This window comes from Macrosteles quadrilineatus, unplaced genomic scaffold (genome assembly GCF_028750875.1).
Source record: "Macrosteles quadrilineatus isolate MER2022 unplaced genomic scaffold, UCM_ALF_1.0 Scaffold_9__3_contigs__length_116548681, whole genome shotgun sequence".
Lineage (NCBI taxonomy): Eukaryota > Metazoa > Arthropoda > Insecta > Hemiptera > Cicadellidae > Macrosteles > Macrosteles quadrilineatus.
Window position 1 is genome coordinate 109,039,791 of NW_026542602.1, and position 13,021 is coordinate 109,052,811.

Below are 13,021 nucleotides of genomic sequence, written 5' to 3' on the forward strand. Positions count from 1 at the left end.
GGAACGGGGCTTTACGGGAGGTTTTATGGGGTAAAAATTGGTTTTTCTCACTTTTTACCCTCAAAACAAAAAATTTCCCGATTTCTCTTTAGACCTTTTTAAAGAGCTTAAAAAAACAAATAATTTAGTATATAAAAGTATTTTTGTTCAATTATTAGTAACGGAGAAAATAAAAAAAAATTGTAAATTTAAAATTCCCATGTTATTCTTATGGAGAATATTGTCAAATATTGTAGTTTGCTTGTTTATGGATATATTTTGATCAAACTTGGCAAGTTTATTTATTTTGTACTAAGCTATAAATATTTTACTCAAAAACACACTTTATTAGTTTCCTTGTAGCAGCAAACCTAGGTACTCGTTAAACCTAATGTTATTAAAATATATTTAACTGAAAATCAATTCAGACAAATGGAAATTCGCTTAGTCGGCAGGTTTGCTGCGGCGGGGGTATTTCAAATTGTATGTAGCAATATTAAAAAATAAGATTTTATGCAGTATTAATTAACTTAATTTGAAATAAAACCAGAATTTGGATAACTGCATAACCAATTTTAATGACATTTTAGGAATTTTACTAATAAATTGTTTTTAAGAGGATTAGTTAACACTTTTAATTTAGTGCCCATCACCTATGGACCAAGTGTGTAAAGGCCACTAATTTAACTCTCTAATACTTATAAAAAAATTCTCTCCCAAAATGTTGTGTGTGCAGTAACCCACCTTAAAATTTATTTTCCTAATGTTACATTTATTGTCCAAATCTTTACTCATTCAGCAAATATAAAATCAAACAATAATTCATCTTACCATTGTGACAACCAAAATACCTTTCATGCTACTTCTAAAAAACATTTGATGGAAACCAATAGATTCTACAGTAGGATATGTCAGAATGTCAGAAATTTGACATTTCCTAATGGATATCAGCTTAAAATTTACTTTACTATTCATCTGCAAAGCATAGTAACCTAAACCAAACACTTGACTACGGATTGTTTGTTAATATCAACTAGAGCAGATACAACAATTTCAAACAAAAAGGATTAAAAAAAACTGGGCGTCACGTAGAGTTTTTTGTGATCAAACAAAATCACTCCTTCAACGCAAACCCTCAAATAAAACACAAAAATACCTTAAACTACAATCAACTGCTTGGTAAGGCAACAACTTGTTAAAGCATAAAGCCTAAACTTACATAAGCTTCTGATCAGCTAAAAACCTTCGTAACTTACCATGGCCTTATATTGTTTAGTGGATAGAAAATTATTATTATTAGTGAAACTTCCTGTCAAAAAAGGTTTTAGAATTAGGTGAGCTAGTTACAGTAACTCCTTAGAAAGCCATTAAGTGCTGTGATACGTAAATGCAATAAACTGTGTATTTGTGTATCATACATTGAATATGTTTTGTAAAACACTAAACAATTATTTTCAGTTTTAAATTTAGAAAAATACACGTTAAAGTTCAATTTAGTGAGGTATGAAGTAAAATGCAACATTATAAATCCATACACCATGACTTTTTCTGTAACATAATAAGGATTAACTGGATACAACTTCAATAAGCAATTTGCTTAAACCAATCTAATTTATATCTGATCTGAATAAATTTTCTTAAAAATGTGTTTACGAAAATAAATTAATGGGTACCCATGCAATCCAATGAATCCTGTTGATAACTAGGTTCATATAAGTACATCATCATTGGGGGCTAATCATAGTTGGGATTCAACTTCATGATATGAGCCCCACTTTTTTAAGCCACTTTTTTTGGCAATTTTTTAAGGATAGTCAGGTTATAAAGTTGTAGCTCCCACAAATAAGTATGTAATCTGTACTGACTGTAGAAAATTATCTTGATAGCAATCATAGGAAGTTTTCATTTAAGAGTTTAAATTTTTTTATAATGGTTTTATTCCCTTCAGTTTTGGTTGCAATTTGGGGTTGTTACAACTTATCAAAATACAATGTAAAAACTCTATTACCTGATACTGTAAATACTCAAACTGCAGGAGATAACAACATTTACAACCACAAAAGGACTCCAATAAATGTGTGGTTACAAACACCAGAAATGTTACATAAATGATGCATTGCAAACAACACTAGTGTCCAGTGATGTAAATAAATACATAGGCTACGAATGGGAAGAATAACTAACTGAAGTTCAATTAAAAATTAAGGTGTCACAAAGTGTGCAACAGTTCTATTTTACATAAAAGTTGGTTGGACAAAACAACTTTAGTATAACCAAAAATAAGATTACCTCTAAATAATTTGACCTATCATTCAACATATAACTATCTAAGTGTTTCATGGGCTAAAAAGGATCTATTCTGTTTTGGGAAGGACACAAATGGATACCATAGAGTCACCATAGAATGAGAAAATTAATGGTGAAGAAATGAATTACTGTATCTTCATGCTGATGGAAAAAATAGGTGCACTCTTGATCGTTGGTTGTTATACTCATCCACCAGAGGAATTAAGACACTGTCACTCAAGATCATACTTTCAGGGTCAGAGGAATGTGTATAATTGTATTGAAAATTTTGTTGTATGGGAGATATTCAACGTAGAGTCAGTTCTCTTTGCCTGATAAATACTTTTTCTACTTCGATAGGCGAACCCTAAAGATTAAAGGTTAAAGGTGGGTTTAAAACCCTAGGACTTGCCACTTTTACATTATCAGTTATCACATAGCTAGAAGGTGATTAACAGGATTTGAACTCAAGTCCTCGGGCTAGAAGTCTTGTGTTGTAGAACAGCAGTACCCCAAAGAGTGTGATAATACCTATACTATAAAAACATTTCTACAGCAATTTACGACAGTGCTTGAGTACGAGTTCTATTTCCATTTCACAAGTTTCATCAGAGAGTTTTTATAGTTTATTTAGTATACCTGGAATTCTCTGCTGTATAGTTCGTAGCAGTTTTCAAAGAGGAACTGATATGTGGACCTGAGGCAAGCTTTGACACAATCCTTGACCACAGTGCTGGCCCGTGGTGGACTGGATAACTCTTGCACCTGAAACAGGCAAAATAAATATTCAACATGCTTTACAACAAGTTTCATACAAGTAGTGAAAACATAGGTGATTACTTTGACAATAGATCCACTACTGTGCAAGGGAATTACCTTACTTATTTCATAGATGCAAGTCCTAGAAGCATAAAATTTGGATGAATGAATAGTGTTTGATAATATTGCAATAAATCAGAGAGTGTTAGGGATTCTATAAAATTTTACTGAAACCTATACTAGGCTGACCTTCATTCGGAAGAACGTGATACTTGTGAGTAGATCGACAGTTGACTTGAGATCCATCAGTTTCTCTTGACTAGAGGCTGGGAAGTTGTTGCGATACATGGACAAGTCAATGCGTAGAGAGTTGTGCAGCTGATCCAGCAGCTTGACAAACTTCTCTTTCTGCAGAGAGGAGAAGTAGTATGTAGCAAGGTGTATTAAATTTCATCAGTAGATGGTATAATATGTAATGTAGTATAATAAAAGAAAAATAACATTATTTGAGGAACTATTGCTCAATTTCCCGTAATGATAAGTTTAAAAAGTTCCACAACATTTTGATATCTGGCAGTCTTATGTAGGTGGTTGTCTGAATCACAATCTGAAGTTCTGTATCAAACAAAATGAAGTCCATACACAATACCGGTTCTTAAAAATGTTTTATGTTTCATCAATGTTCCTTAATTTAGTGGTGAAATTTGCCTACAATTTTTTGTGCTCAAGTGCATTATGTTACTTATTTGAAAAGTTCTATATTATTATTAGTGATGTGACGAGTCGGGTACTTTCTTGACTCGAGTGACTCGACTCGCCAACTGCCGTGCACTCGAGTTACGAGTCGAGTCAGACTCAACTCGAGACGTTCCGAGTTCGTGTGAGTTCGGCATTCTCCGTACGAGTTCGTTAGTTTTGCGAGTCGGCCGACTCGGTACCGGCCAATAGCGTGTCAGCTTTACGAGTCGACTCGACTCGACTCGAGACGTTCCGAGTTCGTGTGAGTTCGGCATTCTCCGGAGGCCTCTCCCAGAGGGGAGGTAACTGCCCGGTGTCAGACCCGGCACTTCAGGTAGACCACAGTTATGGACGACTGGTAAGCGCCAGCCCCTTAGGGGGAGCCTCCAGTGACATTCCCTCCATTCAGGGTGGGGGGGGGGTGTTTAGCTCTCAGTGACGCCGTTAATTCCGCCTCTCCTCATCTACCTGTAACTGTGGTTGTGACTGAGTCCTACCTGTTGTGTTCGACTGACATTTTGTGAGGCATATCCTCGACTTTGGAAGTAGCCTCGTCCTGGGAGGTGAAATACCTAGCCCCCAGAGGGGAGGTAAATGCTCCGTGTTGGTATCGGCATTTTCAAGTTGGCCACAGACATGGTCGACTGGGCATCGGGTCCCAGTGACATTCCTTTATCCAGGATGGAGGGGTGTTTAGCTCTAGGAGAGATGGAAGTACATCATAATCTCTAACCTACCTGTGTCTGTGGTTCTTTGGGCTTCGGCCTGCTTGTTGTGTGCGACCAGCATTCAGTGGGCAAATCCTCGACTTTGGAAGTAACCTTTCCTGGAGGTGAAAACGGGCAAGTACCCGCAGCTCACGGGGACACTCAAGGGCAACGTAACTTTCCGCAGTGTGAGGGCAACGGTTTGTAGGTACTTATGCAAACCTATCCCTGTCTCTGAGCACGGACGGTATGGTTATCTTGAGTGTGGGGGGTTCTTCCCGGAACCTCAATTGAGTCAAGGGTGTCGCCACCTCTGGTGGATAGGTTCATCCGGGTGGGTCCCACTTCTATACCTGCCTCCTTTTGGGAAACCCTGATGGCCTGGCAGTGATGTTGGGTCTGACGGGCAAACGAAATAGATCGGGTGCTGGGTCCGAGCCCGCCAGGGGTATCTGGGGATCTATCGCTCTGGTTATCTCTGGTTTCCCAGCAATGGGTAAGGCCTCGATCGGGCAGCGGTGTAAATGGGAGGTTGGGGTTCCCCCCGTCAGCGTGCTGATGGTCCCCTTCCTCCTGGCTATCGATGGCGGGTTCTGCCTGTCAGGGATTAGATAGGTCCCGAGTGTTGCTTGCACTAAATGCGTCGGGGCGCTCTACTATGGACCTCCAGGTTCCGACCTGTGGAACCCAGGTGGAGTGACGCTTAAACAAGCAGCCGGAATCCCTGGTTAGGATTGAGGGGCAACCCTCTTTCCGAAGGGTCTGCTTCGGCAGCCGGCGAGCCTGATGACCTTAAGTCATCCGCTCATGATGTGCTAAAGGTTGATGCGTAAGCTTCGGCCTACATCATGGGGCCCGGGTATGTCCTGAAGGATAGGTACCGGGTATGCAGTCAGGGGGCTTCGGCTCTCATGACAACAAATATAATATAATATAAATATAAAAATTCTCCGGAGGCCTCGATCGGGTAGTGGTGTAAATGGGAGGTTGGGGTTCCCCCCGTCAGCGTGCTGACGGTCCCCTTCCTTCTGGCTATTGATGGCGGGCTTGCCTGTCAGGGATTAGATAGGTCCCGAGTGTTACTTGCACTAAATGCGTCGGGGCGCTCTACCATGGACCTCTAGGTCCCGACCTAGTCAAACCCAGGTGGAGTGACGCTTAAACAAGTAGCCGGAAACCCTGGTTAGGATTGAGGGGCAACCCTCTTTCCGAAGGGTCTGCTTCGGCAGCCGGTGAGCCTGATGACCTTAAGTCATCCGCCCATGATGTGCAAAAGGTTGATGCGTAAGCTTTGGCCTACATCATGGGGCCCGGGTAAGTCTCACGACAGGTACCGGGTATGCAGTCAGGGGGCTTCGGCTCTCATGACAAATAATGTAATGTATGTAGGTATGTATGTATTCTCCGTACGAGTTCGTTTTGTGGATCGTGAAGGGTTATACTCGCACTCGGCCAATAGGGTTTCAGTTATACGAGTCAACTCAACTCGCGTTCCGCCAATAGCGTTGAATCTATGCGAGTTGACTCGTAAAGCTGTGACGCTATTGCCCGAAAGCGAGTGCGAGTAAACTCGAGTCAACTCGTTACGTCCCGAGTTCGTTAAGGTTCGGCTTTCTCCGTATGAGTTCGGTTTCTTGACTCGGCTTTTGCGAGTCGGACTCGTAACGTTACGAGTTCGTGTAGCTTCGGCAATCTCCGTACGAGTTCGTACCAACTCGAGTTGTGAATGAGATGACTCGAGTTGACTCGACTCGGGTCTTGACTCGAGTCAACTCGACTCGCCAACTCAACTCGTCACATCACTAATTATTATGAGCTTTAACATATTACTGTTGTTTCTGTATTTGATAAAGTATATGACTGGCCAAAAGACTTGGGACCAATTCAGACACCCTTTGTTTATTTTTCAACTTTCAATTGGACTGCTTTATTGAAATGCTTTTTAACAAAAGGTTGTGTTTATATTTATTTATTTTTATTATTTATTCGTGACATAAACAATTAATTTTCTAATACTTAGCTGCATAAGCCTTATAAAAAGGCTTGTCAGCAGCAATTCTTATAACACTAATGACTTTTCCATCCTTATCTTGAGCCAGTGAGATAGATAAGACAAAATTTTGGACCTTACACAAATATTTCAAAAATTTTTTGGTGCAGAAAAATGCTTACACAAAGATACAAAAACAAAAAGAATTACAGAAAAAGACCTACACCAAAATTGGAAGCAGCAAATCTATCACTAGCGGAGACGGCGGAAGACGCAGTGGTGTGTGCGTAGTATGCGTTGATGTTGGCTAGGAGTGTGCTCATAACAGCTGGTACTCCCGGACACAGGTACTTGGTGGATAAGCAATGGAAATGCCTGCCAACATGATACTAGATTCAGCTGTGTTTCATAACTATAATATATAATATAACATTCTCTAAAGGGTTGTATAATTTTACTTGATAGTTAAAAAGTGGAAGAATGACATCATTCAGAGATGAGACTAACTCATCTAAAAGTGTTCCAGGCAGTGTGTATAACTTCTATAGGGAGAACTAGACGATCCAATCCTATTTAAAACGTTCGCTGCTGACAACTCCGATCAGATTCATTCTGTACTGGCACAGCGTGCGTAGGACTCCGGTTGGAGTCACGGTGCAGTGTTATACAAGTTGGTCTACTGTGACCTCCGCATTTATCGGATATCAACTAAACTATGTCAGCATTATTGTGAACTAGTATTTTTCAAATCGTAACAATGAATTATGATGGCATCATCGAGAAAATAGAATTTGGACATTTTAGCTTACCTTTTTACTGAAGATTCCACCCAATCACAATCTTATACATATTTTAAGTGACTTTAATATACTTTTCAATAAATAGACAAATACACTATTATAAAAAAAATACTAGTCAGAAACAAACTATTATTCAAATACACTTACGTCATTGCCTGGTATATTGATTCAATGCCATATCTCATTGCGAACTCATCAACAATTTCCTCGCCTGGTTCGTCAAAGTAGACTTTCCAAGCATCATCCCCCTTGGCTTGAGGAAGTTTCACCATTCCAAAGTTCTCTTCGCACAGGTAGTGGAACAGATTCTCATGAAGGCACGTATATTGCACATGGTAAGGCGCGACCTGCAATGTTGATCGATTACAATATAACAGTTTAAAAACAGTGCACTACTCTTTGAAGAAATACTACATCAGGACGATATATCAGAGCTGTGTTTTGTGTTCTTTTATCGTGTAAGTATCGGCCCTTGGACTCTAATCTTCCCAGGTAAGCTTGCTGAATTGATTCCTTTACACAAAATTCCTTGCAAGCCAAATGGTTTAAATTATAATCAAAATAATTTCTTAGCAAAGCTCCTACCTTTTCCTCTCCCTTGATCTCGACGCTGATATGTAGTCGGATAGCTCCAGAAACAGCTGACTTATCTGTTCGTTTCTCCAGATTGTACCATACATCCATCTCACCTGACAGTGTTCTCACCTAGAAATAACATTTATTTTAAAGTTATAATAATACCAGTGTTTTCGAAATAAATCCTGCTATCTGATGTGAAGATCACTGCGGCTTATGAGTGAAATTTTCCAAAAAAAGAAGTTTAGCTTGGTTATGACATGTTTTAGAGATGGTACCATTTTTTTATCCATCAGCACAAATGAAGAAAAATTATCCCATTTTATGGTTGCTTTTAATGTTGCTCCGTTAAAGCACTAAATTCAAACTCAAAAATACAATGCAAGTATCAAAAAGCACTTTTAGAGCAAGTAAAAAGTGATTTAAATCTATTCATGTCTAATTAATTCATGAAAAATATAATTTTTAATTCAATTTGAGCTGAATATAATACAAATAATTCTCTGAATTCTCCTAATGTTTTTTAACAGTGAAATAGTTGTGATGTTTGATGTAAAAATCAATGAGCTCTAGATGTTAAGTATCCAACTATGTCCGTGGCAAGTATCCATTTTCAATGATTTTCAATTTTATATTCTTTATCTGTATGTTTAAAAGCTACAAATACTCATTGAATGTTGTACCATACCACCTTACCAAGTAATAAAATTGATTTGGCTATTTACATAATTATAATAATCAGATTCAGTTACAGTTTGATCCTGAATTCTGTGGGGAATATGTCAACCAAAACTTACTTCAATTATAGTCTGACCCAAGAAATCATCAGACTCGCGAGTGAGTTTCTGGCGCAGTTTGGACTTGAGGTCGTTGTCTTCATCCCAAACTCTCACCTTGATTCTGTCTGAAGAGTTGTGACACTCACTAGAAAAAAAGATTATCAGTGTCAGAAATCTTTAGTCATGGGTTTTAAAATATATGAATTCAGAATGGCATCAATAATCTTTCTCAAAATACTCAATGAAAGAGCAGTAAGATTTGTTTATTGCAAATACGAGGGTCCGTCCAGAAAGTAACAAGCGACGCTGATCTGAAATGTCCATTACTTTCTGGACGACCCTTGTACCTTCAAATTCTTCTTTAGGGCCTTGAATCATTTATTGCCACAAAAATATATCCAGAAAAAGTTATAGAATATTGAAACCTTAGCTACAGGGCTTTTGATTAAAACTCTAAATTATGTTTGTAAATTCTAAATTATGTGTCACACCTGGACCACGAGCTACCTTTATGCCAAATTTCAGCCTAGTAGGGTTCAGTCGTTTTTTAGTTCTCCCAAACGGACATGCCTCCCTATATTGTTATGGGTGAATAAAAAAACAATAAACAGTAAAAAAAAACAAAAAAAAACACTTACAAGTAAAACTTTTCATTCCATACAGGGTTCAACTCTGCAGGCATTGTTCTCGTCCTCTTCTTCACTTTACCTACTTGTACTGTAACATAAGGGTCGGAAGTTCCACTCTTGTCTTTTGCTATCAAACCCTGGGCACAGATCACTGCAGAAAGAAGAAAAATATCAGTCTCAAAAGTTACTTGCAGAAGCATTTATGGGGAATATGTATACTCTGTTCAAACATACATGGAGATTTTATGATTCTAATTTAATTCCTTTGTTTTAAAATTGACATACTAAATTAGGTTGACTAAACTTTTTAATTAAATCTTGACTGTAGACAAGACTGTTATAGAATACAAAATAAAGCAATTCATTGGTCATATTTCAAAGATAAGATAATTTGATAAAAAAAAAAAACAAAAAAAACACCTGAATTTAAGTTGAGAATTTTTTATTGACATAAAGAAGGTTAAGATAAAAATAACTCCAAGCAAACATAGTATGTATGTATTAATTCTAATTGTTATCAATGCAAAATAAAGAACACTATAAAGAGTAACATTAACCCTTTATATTTAATATAATATTCAATATGTACGTATCAATATTCTAGAAAACACATTTAGATATATTTTATATCAATGTAGTTTCATATTATATAATGAAAAGCTACATTTAAAACTGTTAAAACTTCAAAAATTATAAATGAAACTTTTGAGGCAACACAATACTGAGTAAGTGGTTCCAATCCTCATTAGTGAAACAATTCTAAATATTAATAATTAATTCCTAATAGATAAATTATTTTATATCAGTTTTTTCACACAAATCACAACTTATACAGTTTGCCGTGGCAAATTTTTGTAACAGATAATAAATACATTATTACTAAGCATACATTACAAATGGTTCAAAGTGAAAACTTTCTGAGGCAATAATATCAAATATATAATGTCTAAAACATGCCTCTAGCCAATTTCAACATCACTATAATATACTTGTGAGATAACTATAAAAGGTAATAGTAAATATTGTAACAAAACTACTCATAGTTTACCATAAACTTTCTTTAAATGTTTAAATTGCAATAAGACCTAAAGTATACAGGAAGTAATCATGCCGATGAAAAACAGGCTGCTCTAGAAAGTAGACTACCTACTACAGCTGAAATATCATTATCAACATCTACAAAGATTAGTATTACATTACTAGAAACTACATAGTCAAGTAAAATGAAAGATATCTACAGAAAGATTTTTATTGCAATAAGTATTATCTTTTTCATCAGATTATAACTAGTGGATAATTTCAATTGTACTTGATTAAAACTTACAGTACTTCATTAAATCTATCTATTTTTAAATTGTTTCATCTATGTTGTGCTAGTAAAAGTACTCGAACAGTAACTCAATGTTTAGTATGGATTTATTTTTTTGGGTTATATTATATCCTTGCAACTTAATTGAGTTTTTAAATTTTCAACACAAATAAAAAGTTAGATGATTGGTTTGTTTACTTTCGTGGTTGTATTTACTCAATGTAAAAAAATGGCAAACATTGAATTTTTGTGCACCTATTATTTTAAGCTTCAAGTCAGCCACATGGCGTTTCCTTAGAATTCAATTTTTGCTAGTGGTTGTGATAAATGAATGAAGATATGGTTAATGATTATGTTACATCAAACAATTAGCTAGCAATGATTACAACAATGAGAAGCTATTTTTAAGTAAACTTAATATTAAATAATTTAGTAGCTGAAATAATATTTTAACACTTAACGTTGATTCGCAATGCGCAAACATTGAACACATTGGCAGTATTTTGTTGTGCAGCTTGTTTAATTTCACTATCTTACCCAGTAACAATAAGTGAAGAAGAAGAAGATAAAGAACTTCAGGTGGAAGAATGATAAAAATGTGTCTACTGAATCGGAGTAAAATGTATTGATATGAACTGGCAACCAAAATAAATTTCAAAGTCGATTCAAGTTTGAGCAATGTCCTCATAAAAAAGTGAAAAGTGTTGAAAAGTGAGTAGAGAGGAAAATATTGTGCTAGTTTGTGCATTTGTATAATTGTAGTCAAAGCTTAACTAGATCAGAACACTTGTTGATTATTAGTTTATATTTTAAAAAGTAACAAACATACCGTAGCCTTTAAGTTTTACGGTACTTTCAAACATTGTTTTACTGTACAAAAATTATACAACTCCTCAGGTTTTGAAATTTGTTTTGGTTCTGTGTATATATCTGGCTTAACACATTCTTGTATTCATGCAAAATTGAAACGTGTTGACAAAAGATCATTCATAATTTAATTTCTCTTTGACTCATATAATTCTTTTGGTAAATATTTAGTTTGTTTCCACAAGATATATTTTTTTAAATTAGGAACAGTTGTGTAAATCATACCCTATACACAACAACCCAACAAAAGAATCAACTTAAGATGGTTTTATAAACCTCATTAAAGTTAAAGTTCAAACAAAAATTGGAAATACTATCTTTGGATGAAAATAATGTCAAAAGATGGGCCAGGTACTTTATTGGGTTGGCATGAAATGTTCCCATGATGGTTCACTTTATTTTACAACTAGTAACAACAGTTTTGGCAGTATTCCTGCATTAGTGAATTTAATAAATCTTAAGATCTGACAAGCAATTTTGAAAAGATCCCTTATAGATATTAATAACCCTAATAGATTTAAAAAATCCTATATCGGTAAAAAATATACATAAAACATTACATTACTTTAAACCCTTTTGTTTGAAAAAACATATCAATTGGTCATAGAAAAATAAAAACTTGATCATACCAACATCAAAAAAATATACGTTTATCTTAACTTGGTAGCCCTACATTTAAAAAAGGATTGAAAAAAGTTTGGTTACTGCGTGGGGAATTGGATCTATGAAATAAAATTGTCTAATTATTGTTCAAAATCTAATTTACAAAACAAAACAAAAAAGTTTGAAATTGGCCTACCCTAAAAAATTATCTTATTAAAAATTGCATAATTTTTTTTGAGAAAAATTGATCAGAAAACCTTTGAAAAGGTTAAGATTTGGTGGTTATCTCCTTGTTAAGCCAGATACACTTGTCTAATCTAGATGTTAGTTTCCCATGTCCTACGGGGTTGTATGGGGTTATACGGGGTGTTGCGTGATCAGATGTGGTTCTGTCAGCTTTGCACACCAGCAGGCATACCAACACGACACATCTACATGTCATACCATATGATGCGGGAGAAATATATGAGAGGTTTAAGAACAACCTAAACAATGCAAACAATTGAGGAAGATTTAGGAAAATTTATACTGCTAAATGATTTGATGGTAGTCTAGCATACTCTCTCAATACCATAAAAATTCCATATGGAACATTGGCTCTGGTGTACACACACACACACACACCTGTTACATAGCAAGTTAATTTGGACAGTTTTTTTTTGTGAGCAGATATAATAAACCAACAAAAAAAATTATTCACCAACATTTTAATTTTTCCATTTATATGTTAATTTAGTTTTTGCTGCTGCGTTAACCACTGTTTTAATCAAGCTTAATCATGAGCATCAGAATATTTATATATTTATTAGGTTTAATTTAAAGTAGATCACTGAAAAAATTAATTGTAATCAATGAAGGTGATAAGCAAATTGTAATCCTCTTTATCTGTAACCATTTAGTATTTACACATCTAATGAAAGTTGTAACTCCTCAATGAAATTTTGGTGAATTGCAACAAAATCATTCATCAGTACAGGATCGTTGACATTTAAAGAACCT

At 35.7% G+C, this 13,021-nt stretch overlaps 1 protein-coding gene across 3 annotated transcripts in view; it reads right to left on the bottom strand.

The window, feature by feature from the left end:
* The window catches only part of LOC129002218 (protein unc-13 homolog B-like), a 125,203-nt gene that overhangs the window by 27,413 nt on the left and 84,769 nt on the right, over window positions 1-13,021 (bottom strand). For all 3 annotated transcript variants that reach the window (XM_054429866.1, XM_054429864.1, XM_054429865.1), the window contains exons 8-14: window positions 9,253-9,394; window positions 8,633-8,759; window positions 7,845-7,964; window positions 7,407-7,606; window positions 6,684-6,834; window positions 3,274-3,432; window positions 2,905-3,030 (exon numbers count right to left, since the gene is read on the bottom strand). In XM_054429866.1, coding sequence (XP_054285841.1) covers window positions 2,905-3,030; window positions 3,274-3,432; window positions 6,684-6,834; window positions 7,407-7,606; window positions 7,845-7,964; window positions 8,633-8,759; window positions 9,253-9,394 — 1,025 coding nt within the window. The remainder of the gene's footprint in view (window positions 1-2,904; window positions 3,031-3,273; window positions 3,433-6,683; window positions 6,835-7,406; window positions 7,607-7,844; window positions 7,965-8,632; window positions 8,760-9,252; window positions 9,395-13,021) is intronic.